The sequence below is a fragment of the Semicossyphus pulcher genome, unplaced genomic scaffold, assembly GCF_022749685.1.
Source record: "Semicossyphus pulcher isolate SPU_LCO1_2020_fin unplaced genomic scaffold, fSemPul1.0.p SCAF_9, whole genome shotgun sequence".
Classification (NCBI taxonomy): Eukaryota; Metazoa; Chordata; class Actinopteri; order Labriformes; family Labridae; genus Semicossyphus; species Semicossyphus pulcher.
This window is the reverse complement of record NW_027211770.1, coordinates 20829638-20846902: the sequence shown is the minus strand read 5'-3', so window position 1 is coordinate 20846902 and position 17265 is coordinate 20829638. Positions and strand designations below refer to the sequence as shown.

Sequence of the window (17265 nt, the reverse complement as noted above, 5' to 3'; positions counted from 1 at the left end):
CATCATGTCAGGACGCCTCAGTACTCAATCAACATGGGAAAGCAGTCATTGTTAAACAAATCACTCCCTGATCACCCCCCTGAAGCCCCTCCTTTTGGGTTCCTGCTCTGTGATTGCTTCATCTTGTTTTTTTAAGTCTCCAGAATGTTTCAGAGAGTTTGTGTCTCCCTTACTTTCCCCTCTTTACTACCTCTCAGGGGAATGTAGGGAAGTTTTTATAGGCTTCACTGAACTCTCCAACAAGCGTGTGCTCTCAATCTTCACTCTCCGCCTCCCCTCCCCCCACTCTCTCTTGTGTTCACAGCTCTTACCTTACCTGGCTGTGTGTGTTGTGCAGGCACACCCGGCTGCACCTTGACAACCAATCGCTGCCCAAGGAGAGAGAGACTAAGGAGGTGTTCTTCCTGTGTTCCATGAGAGAAGAATGGGGCAGGAGAAAGGAGAGAGTTGTGTCCTTTTTTTTTTTTTTTGTTTTGCCAGGGGGGGTCCACACAGGCGTTCATGTCGGCAGCAGAGGGGAGGGAAAAGGACTTAAGTAGTGGACTCAACATACTTTAAGTTGATTTATCTCACTTCAGTTCCCTGTTCACCAGCAGCGGCTGAGAGGAGAAGACAGAGAGAAAGGAGGAGGGGAAAGATAAGTGTCAATCTGTTCAGACTTGTTTGGGAATTTGAGGAAGGAGGGGAGGTCAGAAAGACAGAGAGGGAGGCAGCAAGAGGGAAAAGCGAGGCGAGCTCAGGCGTAAACATTAAGTTTCGTCACAAGAGTTAAAGTATTGAGAGAAAAGAGAAAGACGTTTATTTGTTTAAAAAAGGAGGATTAGCTGTGTCATCTTGACAATGTGAATGCGGCGAATTGACTCTTGTGTGTTGTGCAATCCAATGCTTTTGAGCTGAGCTGGACCGGGGGAAGACATCAGATCTCCCCAGGAAATTACACGCAGGTGAGTTACTTTATTAAACCTTTCATGGATTTAAGATGAACACACATGCTGCTTAGATTGCGTCTGCTTCGAACACAGATTTAGACCCAGCTTAGTTGTGGTTTACGTGCTACATGCCGTGCCTATGTGTCACAGGCCTTCGCTTTCTGAAAGAGGTCTTTTGGTATGTGGTGCTTTGCAGGTCGGTGCTGCATTCTTAGAGAACTGTAGGAGGGTGTCACCTTTTCTATGGCCTACATCGTACTTTTCTGCAGATAAGTTACTATACAACCAGATTGGTTTGAAATATCATGCAGCTCTTAGCTCCAAAGTACAAGAGCAACAATTGAGTCTATCTGACAAAGTTAAGTAACAGGATAACAGACTGCAAATGCAGCTTTAATGTTGTAGCTATAAAGATTTTCCAAAGTTAGCATGAGCATGTAGTTTTCAAGAGTTCAAATCCAACTCTCTGGCACGAACATAATGTGTAAAAGTTTACAGAATCTTCTCATTCTGCTAATTTGACCCCTGAAAATGACCTGATTCTTTCTGTCTGATTTCTAAACCGATGATATGTGGTGTTCTTGTCTTTTAGGTTCTCCAAAGTATGACAGTATGGGGACCAAAAGGCCCAGCTGCACCCTCTTTGACACGCTATCTAACATAAACACATCTGACCACAAGCTTCAGCCAGGTGGAAAAATCTCCCGGGATCCAAGCCCCAGGCCGGCGATGACCGCCCAGTCGGAGCGAGAGAGAGGCCGAGAGGAAGATTGGAGGAGGGAGAGAGAACCTGAGAAAATGAGGGACAAAGCGAGGTACAAAGATGCCGACCCTCGGGACAGATACTATCAAAGAGACCGAGCTCCTGCGCCCGGGCCGAGAGAGGGGGAAAGAGAGTGGAGGGAGAGAGAAAGGAGGCAGGAGGCCCACAGGAGGCCTCTGTCGAGTGTAGAGAAGGTGGCGGAGAGAGAGGTGGAGAGGGGGATGAAGAAATGCGACACATTTCCAAGATTAAGAAAAAGCAGCCCAGAACACGGTAGAAGAATGACATCCACAAATGAGACGAATGAAGAGAGAGGGGAAAGGAGGCAGAGAGAGAGGCCGAAAAGAATGGACGCAGACGATTGGGAGAAAGAGGGAGAGAGGACATGGCAGAGAGGGAGGTACAGAGAGAGGGAGAGAGATGAGATCCGAGGCAGGGGGAAGGAGGAGGGACGGAGACCGGTAGAAGAGGAGAAATCGTGGCAGAGGGAAAGATTTCAGGAGTCTGATGTCGGTTTTCAAGACAGGAGAAGAGAAGCAGGTGATCCGCGGGACAGAAGACAGTGGGATACGGGGAGAAAGAAAGAAAAGCCGAGACCTGATATGGGAAGGAGGGAGGCAAGGATGCCGTCTCCTGAAAGGAGAAGAGAAAGGGACATGTACCCAGATAGGAAGGAGAGGGACAAGGCACAAAGAGAGGGAAAGAGGGATACAAGGAGTGAAGGAGATAGTGATGAAAGAGAGCTGAGGAGGGAAAGAGTGAGGGACGGAGAGAGGGAGGAGTTGACATATCAACAAAGCAGGAGCGAGGGGGACAACACAGGCAGAGCGGAGAGGGAGCGATACGGGGGAGAGGACAGGCATAGAAACAGAGAGGGAGAGAGCAAAGGGGATCAAACCAGGAGGAGGAAAGGGGAGAAAGAGAGGGAGAGAGAGAGATGGAAGGATGATAGACACAGAGAGTATGAACAGAGGAGAGAATGGGACAAAAAGGAAAGAGAGGCCGTTCCTAGGAGGGACGATACGGCAGGCAAGAGAAGTAGAGCCCCGAAGGAGACGGCTCCTAGGGTGCCTCCACGAGCCCAGAGCAGCGGCGAGTTGAGCAGCGACATGGACAGCGATGTCAGACACAGAAGAGGCCGAGACAGTTATGAAGAAAGAGAATCAGGAAGAGAGAGTGAAAGAGATGTAGGCGAAGAGAGAAACAAGGAGAGCGCGGCTGAAAGGAGTCAAAAGAGAAGTGACAGAGGAGAGACGGCAGAGCAGAGGAGGATGTGGTTAGAGCCGCAGAGAGGCAAGAATAGTAAGGAAGAATTCGTCGACAGAGAGAGACACTTGAGGGAGAAAGAGAGGAGGATGGAGTCACAGGCGGAGTGGGAAAGAGAGGGGCGGAGAGTAAAAGAGGAACCAGATGAGCGGTACAGTGGAAGACATGAAGAGAGGACTGAGTATAGTACAGACAGAGGGAGGGAGTCAGAGGGTGTGAGCGTAGATGGAGAGGAGTTGGGTGAAGTCTGGAGAGAGACCGATAAGGGAGAGAGGGAACATCTGTCCGACAGCGATGGAGGGATAGAGGGACGCAGGCGGAGGGATGTAGAGGGAGAGAATAAGACAGATAACACAGAGGAGAGTGACACAGAGGAAGAGGGTGGGAGCGATAACTGGGCACGCTCCGGGAGCGAAGAAGGAGGAAGTGAGACAGGGTGGAAGCGAGAGAGAGACAGAATGCTGTCAGGAGAAGACGGGTTTGTGACCATGTCCAGCGGCGGGGACGAGGAGGATGAAAGAGAGGACGAGTTTGAGGACTGTCAGGAGTTCTGGGAAGTTGAAGGTTCTCACGATGGACGCTCACCTGTTGCTTTTAGAGGAGCTAGGGAGGAGGAAATGGATGATGAGGAGGGGGAGGGGGAGGGGAGGGAAAAGAACCCAAAGTACGTCTTCTGTGTTATTGGGCAAACTTTGCCCCGGTCAAAAAACCACGACGTGTCAGCGTCACAAGGTGATCAGAAAAAGGGAGTGGAAGGAGACAACCCAGATGTAGGAAGTAGTGATGATGTCACGCAGCAGCCTCAGAATGACCTCCATCTGACACGGAGAACAAATGATGACTACCCGGTCACCGGTAAGCAGGACGCAGAAACACCTGAAGTGAACATCAGATACAGAGCGTCGTCAGAGCTTCAAAACACAGAGACAGCAGAGGGAACAAAGAGCAAAGCGGAGCATCCTTATGCCGAGATCGGGACGATTAAACGAGACTCTCAGACTGAAAAACTCCTCGTAGAGTGGAGGGAGAAAAATAAAGAAGGGTTGGAAAGAGGGAGCGAGAATATATCCCCTCTCCCGAGCAATCCCTACGCTGATGTGTTCTCTCAAGTGAATTTCGAGCAAATTCAACCCTTCTTAGACGAGATCACCGCCGGAGCGATGAGTCCGGAAGAGGTGGAGGCCATCCGGATCCGAATGAGCGGGGCGTGGAGCATGTCCGAAGAGCCAAAGCGACATTCCCAAGCCCCGCACCTTAAATGGGCCAAAAATGTGGTGCGGGAGATCCTGGGACGCTCGGAGGAGCAGACTCTGGAGGAGCCTAACGCAGAAGTACAAGAAGAGGAGGCTGATGGAGGGATGGCTGCTGCAAGATCGGACCAGGAGCACTCAGAGCCGGAGCTGGAGGAGGAGGAGGAGCCGGAGGAAGAGGAGGGATTGAGAGGTATGGGGCAGAACCTAGCTGACATGCATGCTGACCAGTTTGTGTCTATGCATGGTGACACACCCACATACACTCACGCTGACACACTGTTAGACTCAGAGAGGAAGGAGGACCACAGTATGGACAAACAGACTGAGGCCTGTGAAGTTCAGCTAGAAACGGCAGACGTAGAGGTGACAGTTAGCGAGGAGGTCAGGGATGAAAATAAATTATCCGAAATGGAGAACGAAGCGAGGAGGAAGAGGGAAGTGGAGATGTATTTATCTGTAAGTAACACGCTGTATAAGCCTAACAGCTGCCCCATTCTTAACTATGACTCAGAGTCCCACCACCTTGATCGCCCTCAAGAGGGTGAGGGCCAAGAAGTGGAAGAGGGAATGGGGGAAAGTGAGGAAGAGATTGGTACAGCAGGCGAGGAGGGACAAATAGGTGAGGTAGAGGTGGTAGATGAGGGGAACGGAGAGACGCTGACCAGCAGCTGCAGTTTCCGGGATTTGGGTCCCAAGGCTCGAATACGGAGAAGGGGAATCCGTAAAACCACTCAAAGAAGAAACGGAGAGCTTGTAGAGGTGGAAGAAGAAGAGGAGGAAGGTGGTGGAAGGGATCGCAGAACCAGAATATTCTCGACAACAGGTAAAGAGAGGAGACGGTGGCGAGGTTATCTGCTTCAATCAGTCTTCAGAAAACTACAAAATTATCTTTTTTTTTACTTTAAATGTTTCTCATCAATCATTATTCATTATCTAATGTGGTTGATTTATTCCAGCTTGATTGCCCACGGAGGAAGAAACCTTTAAATTAGCGTTTCTTCCCTCTTATCACACACAATCTTCCTGTCACACTGATTTGCCGTCTGATAGTTTCTTGCATCATTTTGTGATTACATCAAACGCATAACCCTGAATCTCAGCTAGACATCTGCTAGTAAACCCGTTTAGCGGACACACGGCTTTTAGTCTACACTGGAACTTGCGTCACGCTGTCGTGGGCACAGGTAGTGGGTGGAGAAAAGTGGAGGTGGGGAAATGAGGGGACGTGAGCTAAAAGGCTTGGCTTGATGCTGCTTTGACACACAACAAGAGAAGCATGCGTTTGAGAAACACTAATCTTTTCTGTAATCCTTATTGTAGCTGGGTTTCTGGGTCAACTAATACTTATTTTATTTATTAACTTTTAATTTATATAGTTTAAGTTTGATCAATTCTTCATTTATTCAAACTCTCGCTGCACTTCACTGATAGGAATGCTTTTGTATAATGTTTCGACGGATGGATACTTTTTTATTTCAGATGATGAGGACGATAAGAGTAAGAGCTGGGGAGAAGTGGAGCTGAGGTGAGTGAAACACACAGAGAGATACAATAGCACCTGTTAAATCAAAGTGTATGACATGTTTACAGTTTTAATTACAAAGTGTCCCTGATGTTAAATATTGTCATGGTTTAGCACTTGTTGGGACGATGCTACAGTTCTGTTGTGTCAGAAAGGTCACTGAAATTATTAATAATTTAAAGCTGTCGTTTTTCCAGCAGTTTCAGACACTTTGATTAACTTCTTTTAGCAGTTTTAACTGTTTTAAATAAGCTGTTGTTGTGGCTCTTTTTGTGGACTGTAGGAATGTTTTGGACACAATCGACAGGCGGAAAAGGAACTCAAGGTTTTTCAGTGAGTATCTTTTTAATCCTTTAATTTCTGCTTCTTATGTCATGCAGCTGTACAAATGCACAAATCAAAGACACTGACTACATTAATGCTTTTATAGAAATGCTATTGGATATGACAATTAGAATAAAATTCTTGTATATATGATTTGTTTTGGGGCATTTTGTGCCTTTTTTAAATAGACAGGAAAGAGAGGACCCTGCATGGGACCCTGGTTAGACTCTAACCTGGAGCTTTTGGTTTATTATTATTTTATCAATGACGTTGTTGTGTCAGTGTAAATCTTAAGATTGATCATTACAAACGGATATGTAGGCGACCCAGTGACGCACCTTCCGATCTTATCTGCCCTGATTGTGGCCAGGAAAAACATGACGTGGTTGAGCATTTCCCTTTTGTCTATGTGATTCATCTGTGTGTTAATACAGCCTCGCTAGCTGTTTATCTCTCACTCTGCGTGCGTGTGTGTTGTCCCAGTTTAAATGCAATACACAAATGAAAGCAAATCTGTGTTGAGTTTACAGTTGGCACACACCACTTATAATGAAACTTTAAACAGGTTTTATGGCGTTGGCTTCCGTTAGCGATGATTCACGCTGATATTGCGAGAAATGGGGCAGGAGTTTGTGTGTGTGTGTGTGCTGTGTGTCCGTGCAGGCCACAGACAGGTTTGTGCAAGCATTCATATCGTCTAACTTGAGGGAAAAACAGCTGCTGCTGCGACTTTGCATTCCGACAAGTATGTGTAAAAGGAATGTCGAGTGCAAACAGCTTCTCTTGGCTAACACTGCTCCTGTCTCTATCTGCCTTCTTTCCTTTGCTTCCTGTATTTGTAACAAAATGTGTCTGTTGCTCCCGTCTTCCTCCCAGATGCTGCCCAGCTCTACCAGCAGTACAGCGAGGCCGCTCAGAACTTTGAGATCCTGCGTCAGGCTCGCTCCTCTGATGCCCTCTCCATATGCGAGGACATTTCAAGGTCTCCTCTTCCCTCACCTCCTCCCGCCCGCAGACCCCTTCCTCCCCTACCCACTGCCCCCCACCCTCACTCCTTGTCCCACACAGCCTCCATCACCAGTGTCAGAAGCTTGCCTCTACCCGAGCCCCCCAGGTCCGCGCGCAGGCCTTCCTCCCCTCGTCTGTCCATCTCTCTCACACAGTCGGCCACACTGTGGCGGGAGCTGCCGGGGGTCAGAAACAGTGTTGAGCTGGAGGAGCTCACGGAGGATGAGAGGCGACTGCAGGAGGTAACACATCATCTTAATGCCCTTCTGAAAGTCTACGATTTTATGGCAGATAAGATCTTTGCCCTGTTTTTCCACAGAATTTTATTGAGGCAGGAAATGTGTGCCAGTAACTTTTCTGTAAACAAACTCTTCTACGCTAGATGAGTAAGCTTTCATGGTCATTTCAGATGAAACGGTGACCCTGCATTTATTTTTGGAAAGTCCAGCTTTGTGACACTGGGAACAATCCTCTGGGCAGTGTCACCACACTTATCTTTCGCTTTTCATTTTTTATCCAGATTCTCTGAGGGATTTTATATGGAATAGATTGGAATTAATAGTTCTCATTGATTAGTTTTAATTGTTCACTCATGTACAGTAAATATACAACAGTATCAGGATGAGTGGGAAGGTTTGTGCTTCAAACATTCTTGCCGTAATAAAAACCAGGAGGGACCTCGGGGCAAGTAAACGCATGACGGCTGTTTTACTTTTCCTTTAGCCTTTCTTTTCTAGTGACTTTGAAGTGCATGAAATTACAGGAAAATATAATCAGTTTTTAGTGAATCACATCCTCATGCTTATTTACCAGCAAGTCACCATGATGTTTAGGCCTCATTTCGCATCCGCTGATTTCTGCTTCTTTTCCATTTTTTTGGTGATTTTCTGGAAATGGTGTGACTTCCACGAATCAACTGTTATTACATCACAAGCTACACAAAACACATGACCTATAAGGAGTTGCCACATCCCAGAATAACCGTCTATCGGTCCAACTTTTTACTAGCAGAACAGTGTCTCTTAAAGTAAGATGTTGTTGCGTCATCATGTTGTGTTTTCTTGGTACTTAAGGTGTAAACTTTAAGACAGACATGTTTCTGAGCTGGAACTCCTCCACTCATTGTGAAATCTTCCCCCTCTATTAGTCACGTCCTCGTCAACATGTCCCAGCCTCAACTGAGCCGACAAACCTTTGTTTATTAACTGTAATTAACTGCGTCTTTCATTACTTATTATTCTTTCTTACGTGTCGCTCTGCTTTGTTTTTTTCCTCCCAGGTGAGGTTCGAGGTGGTGACATCGGAGGCCTCTTACTGTCGCAGTTTGGACATTGTTGTTGAACACTTTGTTAAGTGCAAACAGCTGGGGGCGCTGTTGACCACTCAGGATAGGAACTGGCTGTTTTCAAGGCTGGCTGACGTACGTGCCATCAGTCACAGGTCAGAAATGTTACATATCATTTAAAGCAAACCGTTTATACTGAGCTATGTCTACATATACATTTGGATAAATTCATGTGGCGTTTACAGACTGATTTTCAAGCCGAATTCTGTTACAAATCTGTGGGAGAAACAAGCCTTAAAGAGTTATTTTTGTTTAGTTTTCTGTCAAAGCTGGAGGAGCGAGTGGAAACAAACATCATGCAGTTCACCGTGTGTGACATCATCGCTCGCCACTGTCAGCGCTTCAAAATGGTTTATGTGCCCTACCTCACCAACCAGTCCTACCAAGACGCCACCTACCAGAGACTCATGTGAGATATCTAGTCAAGCAACATCAGCATGAGACATTTGTGCAGTGAATCAGATTTCCAGTTCATTGAAACGTTGATGTATTTCTCTGTCTTTACCATCAAGTTCTCTATTCTTTCAGGAATGAGAATCAGGGGTTTAAGCGGATTGTGGAGAAACTAGAGAGGAGTCCTGTGTGTCAGAGGCTTCCTCTTCGCTCCTTCCTTGTCCTTCCCTTTCAAAGGATCACAAGAATCAAACTACTGGTCCAGGTGTGTGTTTGTGTGTGTGTGTTTATGTTTATGTGTGTGTGGCCTCTTTAAACAGTTCACAATTGAACATGTTTAGTCCTATACCTTTTATCTCACTTTAACACACTCACTTTGTTTCCTTCCCAGAACATTGTGAAGAGAACGACTCCTGGTACTGCAGAGGCGATGCAGGCCATCAAATCTTTGAAACTTCTGGAGAAGGTACAGCAGCCTCTCTTTTACACTGGACAATAACCGAGGTTAGCATTAAACATCCAGGAACTCAAACCTCTCTCCTTCATCTGTCCTCCAGCTGATTCAGGAGAGTAACGACAGCATCACTCAGATGAAGAGCATCGAGTCTCTGGTTTCTCTCAGTGCTAAGGTGGACTTTGAATGCAGGGTGAGTAATCAGTGGGATTATATGATCAATTTCATGTTATTGTTGTCTTTTACAAAATCTTAAAAATAGCAGAAATGATTTGTTTAAAGCCAGCTGGAATTATAACATAACATAAGATACTGACAGTTTTATTTTAGTAGAACATCCATTTAATTATTTTCCATATTTTTTTCCATATCTCATTTGATTTTGCACATTTGTTTTTTTTTTATATCATGATGTTGGTTTAAAGGATAATTTCCAGCTCTAATGTGTAACTGTGTTTGTGTAGCGATGTTTGTGGAATCATCAAGAAAATGATTAAATGAGCTCGACTCAAAGTCCACTTACTAGCTGCATCCAAATCTTCATTAAGGATAGAGAATTTAAAAAATGAAATACAAATGTTTTAAATACTAACAGTTTTGCTTTTGTTTTGTATTTTGTGTGTGTGATTTTCAGACCCTTCCCCTGATCAGTCAGTCCCGGAGGCTGGTGCGAGAGGGGCTGGTCACTGAGCTCATGGATTTCTCTCTAAAGGACACAGAGAGGAATGTTTACTTGCATCTGTTCACTGACTACTTACTACTATCACTACAAAAAGAGTGAGTCAACAAACATGTTTTTGCCTTTATTAGAATAATCCATCTCTCTCATTACCTTTTGCTACATCCTGTTTTCCTTCACATCCTCAGTCTCTAATCATCCCTTTATCTTATATCAGTCCATCCTTCCTTCCGCCTCCTCATTTCTCTTTTGTGCTGCTTCCAGAGGGGGAAGATTCTCAGTGATCGATCACTGTCCTGTATCAGAGCTGCGTGCAGAGAACTGTCGTGTTAAACTCCACTCCCTCCAGAAGAACCTGATCCGGCTGCACATGTCAAACAAAGCCCTGCTGCTACGGACTGACACACAGTAAGAGAGCGAGGCGAGGGCAGGGTCTTCCTGTGAAGAGTATCGCATAACAAAGTAAAAACAAAAGTTGCAGAAGATTCACAAATGTTTCCTTTTTTTCCCTTCAGGAGTGATAAGCTACGTTGGATATCAGCTCTTTCCCGACCACATCCTGAAGTTGATTTTTCTGCAGCACAAGGTGAACTACTTTAAGCATTTTGCATCCTTAACAACGAGTGCATTCTAACATTAACTTTAAAGATGGTTCTGTGGATTTTTCCACAACAAAACGGCAAAAGTGGAATGGTATCGTAACATATATGCACCTAAAATAGTGCATACATTTTACACTTACACCCAGACACAAAAAATAGTGAACAGTATGCACTGTATATTGCACCAATTAGAAACAGGGAGTGATCTAATGTCGCATTCTCATCATATCTCAGATCGTACAGTAGCTGTTAGCAGCCTAGTGGGGAATAAAACTTTCATGTGAGCCTCGTAGGCAATGCACTGAGTTCCCTCAGACATTTTTACAGTTGTATGATTTAAGTAATATTCATAGCAGGTACACAGTCACTGTCATGACTTGTCATAGCAGGAAAAATCAGTTACATTAATAATAGCTGAATAAGAATTAGATGAATCACTTGCATGGACCTGCAATTAACTTTGGAGAGCTAATATTGACTGTATTAGTCACACCTGTGCTGCTTCTCTGGAAATCTTTAAAGTGTCTTTAAAAAAAATCTGTAAGTGAGCTCTATTCTAATAAACGGATACAATAAAGGTCACAAAAATAGACTTCAACATGACAGACTCAAACGAGCAGATTAATATCTGTTAACTTAACTACAAAGTTTATTTTGTGTAAGAAATGCAGTTTGAGCCAAACATGTGTAAAGTGGAATTTCATAGAAGCCATGTTCACACAAATCGTAGCGCTGGTGGTAGAAAAGTATTCCTTTGGGTTAAGAACGTCATAACTGTGTTCAACTGTATCAGGGACTTAAACTTATCCCTGCTAACAGTGTAATAGGCTGCCGTTTTATTAGTCTAATTTGGTTTTCGGTCTTTTTTCCATTAAAGTAAGCTATTCAAGAGCTTTTAAAGGCTCTGCACACCCACACAGGTGTTTCCAGTCACACCGGTTGATTAGGCTTTAAGTCAGGTGCATGATGGGTGGAGCTGTAGATTGAAGTTTCGTAATGTAAGCCAACTCTATGTAAAGATAATAAAGGTTGCCTCACCTTTACAAAAGAAAATAGGCCTGCAAAAAAACACATTTGATTGAAAGAGGTCTTTTAGGCAACATTTCAGGGTAACTACACTGGCTGAGCATTTCTTCAGTTGTTATTTTGACCTATTCATCTCTATAGTCAATATGTTCCTACAGGTCTGACCTTTCTCTTCTTCATCCGTACAGATTTTCCACAGATGCAGTGCATCCGAGCTATTGTTGCCCAGCAGCCTGACGAGTTGTCTTTGGAAAAAGCTGATATCATTCTAGTCCACCAACAAAGCAGTGACCGTAAGACCATCACACTACTATTTTCATACTTCCCTTGCTAAACAATCCGAATCTGATAATATCGGAGAATAAGCATTCAGTGACACTGTGTTCAATTATCTCTTCTTTCCAGATTGGGTAGAGGGGACCAGACTGTCTGATCGGCATCGTGGATGGGTGCCTGAGTCCCATTTGGAAACCATAAGCAACTCTCGAGTTCGACAACGCAACCTGTCAGATGCTCTCAAACTGACAACAGCTACAGCTGCTGTGTGACCAGGATGCTCAGAGTGGGACTAAACAGAGCAACGTCCTGAATGTAACACAAAGAAAAAGACTTTCAGTTGCCTGCTTCAAACTGCTGGAAATAGGGATGATGGACATTCATTATTACGAATGGGGATTTCTGTTGTTGAATTGCTCACAGGTGTGCAGCAACCGAAATGCTGCAACAATGCATCTCAATGTAGCATTTGGTCTCACTTTTTTCACTCGATGGAACAAAAAAATGCCCTAGAGCAATGCTGAACTGCTGCCTGAAAGACATTAAGAACATTGTGACTCTATTAACTGTGTGTAAAATAATACAACATTAAACTTGTGTTTAAAAAAAGAAAAATACTTTTAAAAGGGAAATCATCCTCTTCCAAGAAATGCTATTTTTGGAAAATGTATTATTTGTGTATATTGAACAGAAATTAAAAGATGAGTGAATGGTGCATGGAATGAGGAGTTGATCCCTGCTTGCAGGAGAGCTGGCCACAATGTTGCAAAATGTACCAGAGAAATTCTGGGATGTACAGATCTTACAGGATGAGGACATTTCAATAAATTCAGATTGGTGACAATAAAATCACTTTCAAAAATATGCAGGTCATATCGAGAGTCAGCTGTGGCTTATTTCCTTCATCATAGAAGCTGTGTTGCATAAATGTGACAAATTGTACATTACAGTTGCACGTTGAGTTTCACTATAAGTCGCATGTGATTAATTGCACGAGTCAAAAGGAGCTGTTTACCGAACAAAACAGTGCAAATAATAAAAAAGGCGCACACGCTGTGCACGTAGCCTGTATAAGGCGTGACCCTTATGACCGCCTGGCCCAGTTTTTAAGAGCTGCTATTGGTTAATTTTCCCGTCCCTTACAGAAAATGGGGCGACAACAAGTCTAGATGGACACCATTCCTCATCCAATAAACGCACTGTAGCCCTGTCCTCGGTTCCCTCTGAATAGACACACACCGCTGTCAATCTAATATCTCGTCTCTGATTGGTCACAGATTTGGTGGGCGGGCGTTGCAGTTTTTGTTGTTGTTTTCGTTCAGCAGTATAACAGTCGACATCTTTGACATAGATCGCATACCCTTACCTTATAACTGTATTTTGAGCTAATATTTATCACCAGGACTTTCTTATCGAGTGCGTTGACGGCACAAGGGACCAGTGGAGTATATTTGTCTTCGTCCTGTCTTCAGTGAAAATTGTTTTTGTCTTGTTCAAAGGTATGTATGTATACTGTAACGTTTTCCTGAGCCGTTAGCTGCAGTTGTTAGCATTAGCTGCTTTTGTTAGCTGGCTTGACAAACAGCTGATTACGAGTACACGTTGCATAACCTACTATTCCATGTTATAATAGCGATATAGAGACGTTGACAGTTAGTTTTGTCTGGCCGTTCATGTAGCTGGTTCGGTTGTTTTCTGTGAACAAGTATCATAAGGAATGCGTTAGCTGATCTCTGTTGTGAAATGTGACGTGGCCTCAGTCCAAGATGACCCAAACCACCGTGAACCTAGATACTGGTGTCTCATGACCACAAATATGTATACGAACACATCAAAAACGAGAACTATGGTGAGGTTGGCCGTCAGAGGTGGCAGACCATGAAGGGATATTGTGTGGATGAAATCTTATATCGCTAATTTCACTTTCTACCAACTGATAATGATGTCTATTCATGCATTACCAGAGGTTGTAAACAATGGCTTTGATATTGAAGGTTCTTGGTGAAAAAATGTGTGTGGAACTGTGGTTATACTGTTCATAAATCCTTTTCCAAGACTGTATGCCCCTGGGATAAAATCTTTAATCATACATATTATATCATAATATCAAAATGGTAATATACAGTATTTAATGCACATGTTTCCCAAAAAGTCAATCACATTCACTCATTAATAACACAACCAGAACATAGTGTCTTTTATGGAGCTAAACCAGTGAATTAAAGTAGTGCTACAATAATAATGAAAGTGCAGCTCTGAAACTAGTGAAAACAGCCATCACATCCTCGCAGAGCTGACGGTGATGCCTTCAGGTGTCTTCTTTTGGTAGACTGATAATCTAGATCTCAAAGACATTAAATAACAATGACATATGACAAAAGAAATGCAGCAAATAATCACCTTTGACGAGCTGAAATCAGAGAGTATTTTCAGAAATCAATGTATTTCATTACACTGATGGATATATTATCTGAAAATAATAAAATCTAGTCAGAAAGTAGTCTCATCATTGATTTGCGTCCCTGCCTACGTTCCTGACCGCTGAATACAACCACATATACAGAGACGGTTTAGCAATAATGCAAAATCACTTACATTTGACACATGTATATTTACATACCATCCATAGATAATATGGTCTCAACAGAGCACTTGATTAAAAGATGCCTCCATCTCGACTTGCCATAAACAATGATGTGCTCTTTAGGCGGTCAATATCGCTTGTTGACTGAATGCACTGGTTGGTGAAGTCAGCCAGTGCTCTTTCTCCTTTGTCTCCTTGGTAAATAATGCCATTGTGACGGACTTCATGTTTTCTGGTGTTGTTTTCAGATGGGCAGTCAGTACCAGCGCTCAGTACCACTAGAGGTGAGGAGAGTGGAGGGAGAGAGAGTTCGGGCCAAGCATCCGGACAAGATACCGGTCAGTATGACATCTGGGTCAAATTTACCTTTAGTGACCTTCAGCTAATGATACTTTGACAGGAAGTCATGTTTGTGATCATGGTCCTCTAGATCTTTATTTAAAAACAGAACTCTAAAGATCTTATCATTTAACATCTGACGTCACAGTGAATTTACTTGTTATTGTTTCGATTTTGGCACATGGACGTATTCTCTCTATCTCTCACACTCTCACTCTCTCTCTCTCTCTCTCTCTCTCTCTCTCTCGCTCACACTAACTCACTCTCTCTCTCTCTCTCTATGTCTGCAAGTGATAACTGATTTCTCTTGGGTCTTTTTAACCAGATCATTGTGGAGAGGGCCTCGAGGTCACGAGCTCCTGAACTGGACAAGAAGAAATACCTCGTGCCCTCAGATTTAACAGGTGAAATACACACAAACACACATGCTAAAAATTCTAAACACCTCCTTTTACTTATCAAATAACTCCGAGATATAACAGCAACTCCAGCAGACCAAATTATTTGGTTTCCCAGGTTTCAAGAACGTAAAAAAAATGTCATCCTCTGTTTTCTATACAGTGATGCCCCACAATTGCATGTTTTCTTCCTCTTTACATATAATGAAACCATGACTGAAGCGTGACACATGCTGACCATCTTGCTGTCTTTCACTGCTTCCTTTTTTTAGTGGGCCAGTTGTGCTTCCTGATCCGTCAGCGCGTGTCTTTGAGACCGGAGGAGGCGCTCTTCTTCTTCGTCAACAACTCCCTCCCCCCCTCCAGCTCCCCGCTCTCTGCTGTATACGAGGTAACTGCAGCCTTCCACAACCGCATACTCCCCAACACGTACACACACCACACCCGACTACAAACATATTTACCAACACATGCAGATTACTGTCGTCCAGCTGAATAAATGCAAAGTTTCAGCTTGCGCAGACTTTTTCCAACCTTCCTCTTAACACTGAAATGTCTCACAACCTGACCAATGTGCTTAGACAGCAATGTTTCTTCACTTTTTTTAGATTCCAGAAGTAGATTTACTGTAAACCGTTAAAAAAAAACCGGAAAAAAAAAACCCATTTATTCTGAAAGTGATATTTATTAAAAACCAGAAAGTTGTAGTAACTGAAGAAAGAGAACTTTGTGTGTTTGAGTTTTTGAATGCCACGATTATCTTAATCTAGGACAATTAAAGAGTCGTTGTTAGACTTTTCTCCTGTTGCTATAATGTCCACGTGAACGTCTTTTACTTATTAAGTCATAATGTGGTTATGTAGGTGTGTAAGTCCATGTGCGCACATTTAAGTACACGTGCCGTACTGGATTATGCATTAATCTATTCTTGGTTGTCTTCCAGGAACACCACGAAGAGGACCTGTTTCTCTACATAACGTACAGTAATGAGAGCGTATACGGCGCTTGAGGGACGACAAAAGACTGGAGAAAGAGAGAGTGTGAGAGAATGAGAGGAGAAAAAGTGAGACTGTATGAAGAATAAAGAATTCAGGCTGTTTGTAATGCTTCACGCCACTATTATACTTTATATTACTTTGATAAGTAACTCAGAACAGTACAGGACAGGTGGAAGAAAGGCTTGGCACAAGGCAGAAGGGTGCTGGCAGGTTAATCTTTGACAGTATTTCAGGGTGGGTGTAACGCATTTTAAGATTATTATAGCACACGATAAGTGATACCTTACTTGGTGAATAAAGAAAAAGGAAACGTGAAAAAAAGCAAAAATGCATCGTAAAAGGAAGATATCCAAATTATGTTGAGGGGGCTCTCATTATCTTTCTCCGTCATCTGTATTTAATGCAAATAGTATTTTGTTTTTGTAAATTAATATCATAAACTTTTGTGGAAAATAAAGATGAAAACGCATAATACAATTCTGATTGATGATTTCATGTTATGTAGATAATATGGATGCTTGCATGTCTCCATTTGCCACACCTGCTGGTTTGAGATGTCGAAAACAAACATTTATATCAAAACATTTCACTCATTTCAACTCAACTTTTTTATCAGTAAGTAATAATGTGGTTATGTAAGTGTGTACGTCCATGCGCACATATTTAAGACACCACGAACACCACGGAGAGGACCTGTTTCTCTACATAACATACAGTAATGAGAGCGTATACGGTGCTTGAGGGACGACAAAAGACAGTGACAGTCACCTGCTGGTTTGAGATGTCGAAAACGAACATTTATATCAAAACTATTCACTCATTTCAACTCAACTTTTTTATAGTTCAAAATTTCTTATGGGTTATTTTTTTATATATATTTGGACCTTTTTCAGAGTAAAAAGTTGTACCTCCTTAAAAATAAAATGTAAAGTATTTTACAGTTAAATTATCGATCATCATAAAGTATAATACTTTTGAAGTATGTGGAGCTGATATTTATAAACACAAGCACCGTCCCCTCGTCTTCTACACTGTGTTCATGTGGTTTAGCGGAAGGACAGACAGAGAAGAAATCTTAATGGGGAAGTGCTCAGACCACTTTAATG

The 17265-nt window shown here is 43.2% G+C and overlaps 2 protein-coding genes across 2 annotated transcripts; both read left to right on the top strand.

The window, feature by feature from the left end:
- Window positions 1-370: 370 nt before the first annotated feature.
- arhgef5 (Rho guanine nucleotide exchange factor (GEF) 5) lies at window positions 371-12713 on the top strand. The gene is made up of 15 exons (XM_069656363.1): window positions 371-944; window positions 1522-5034; window positions 5691-5736; window positions 6017-6066; window positions 6934-7307; window positions 8345-8505; window positions 8667-8819; window positions 8939-9068; window positions 9195-9269; window positions 9361-9450; window positions 9892-10034; window positions 10201-10344; window positions 10452-10522; window positions 11753-11857; window positions 11970-12713. Exons 2-15 carry the CDS (start codon window positions 1542-1544, stop codon window positions 12110-12112), a joined length of 5178 nt encoding a protein of 1725 aa, XP_069512464.1. The 5' UTR covers window positions 371-944; window positions 1522-1541; the 3' UTR covers window positions 12113-12713.
- A 454-nt stretch (window positions 12714-13167) lies between these two features.
- LOC138583638 (gamma-aminobutyric acid receptor-associated protein-like 1) lies at window positions 13168-16636 on the top strand. Its single transcript, XM_069655567.1, has 5 exons — window positions 13168-13339; window positions 14673-14762; window positions 15089-15167; window positions 15434-15552; window positions 16105-16636. The coding sequence occupies exons 2-5, from the start codon at window positions 14673-14675 to the stop codon at window positions 16168-16170; spliced, it is 354 nt and encodes a 117-aa protein (XP_069511668.1). The 5' UTR covers window positions 13168-13339; the 3' UTR covers window positions 16171-16636.
- The last annotated feature ends 629 nt before the right edge of the window (window positions 16637-17265 follow it).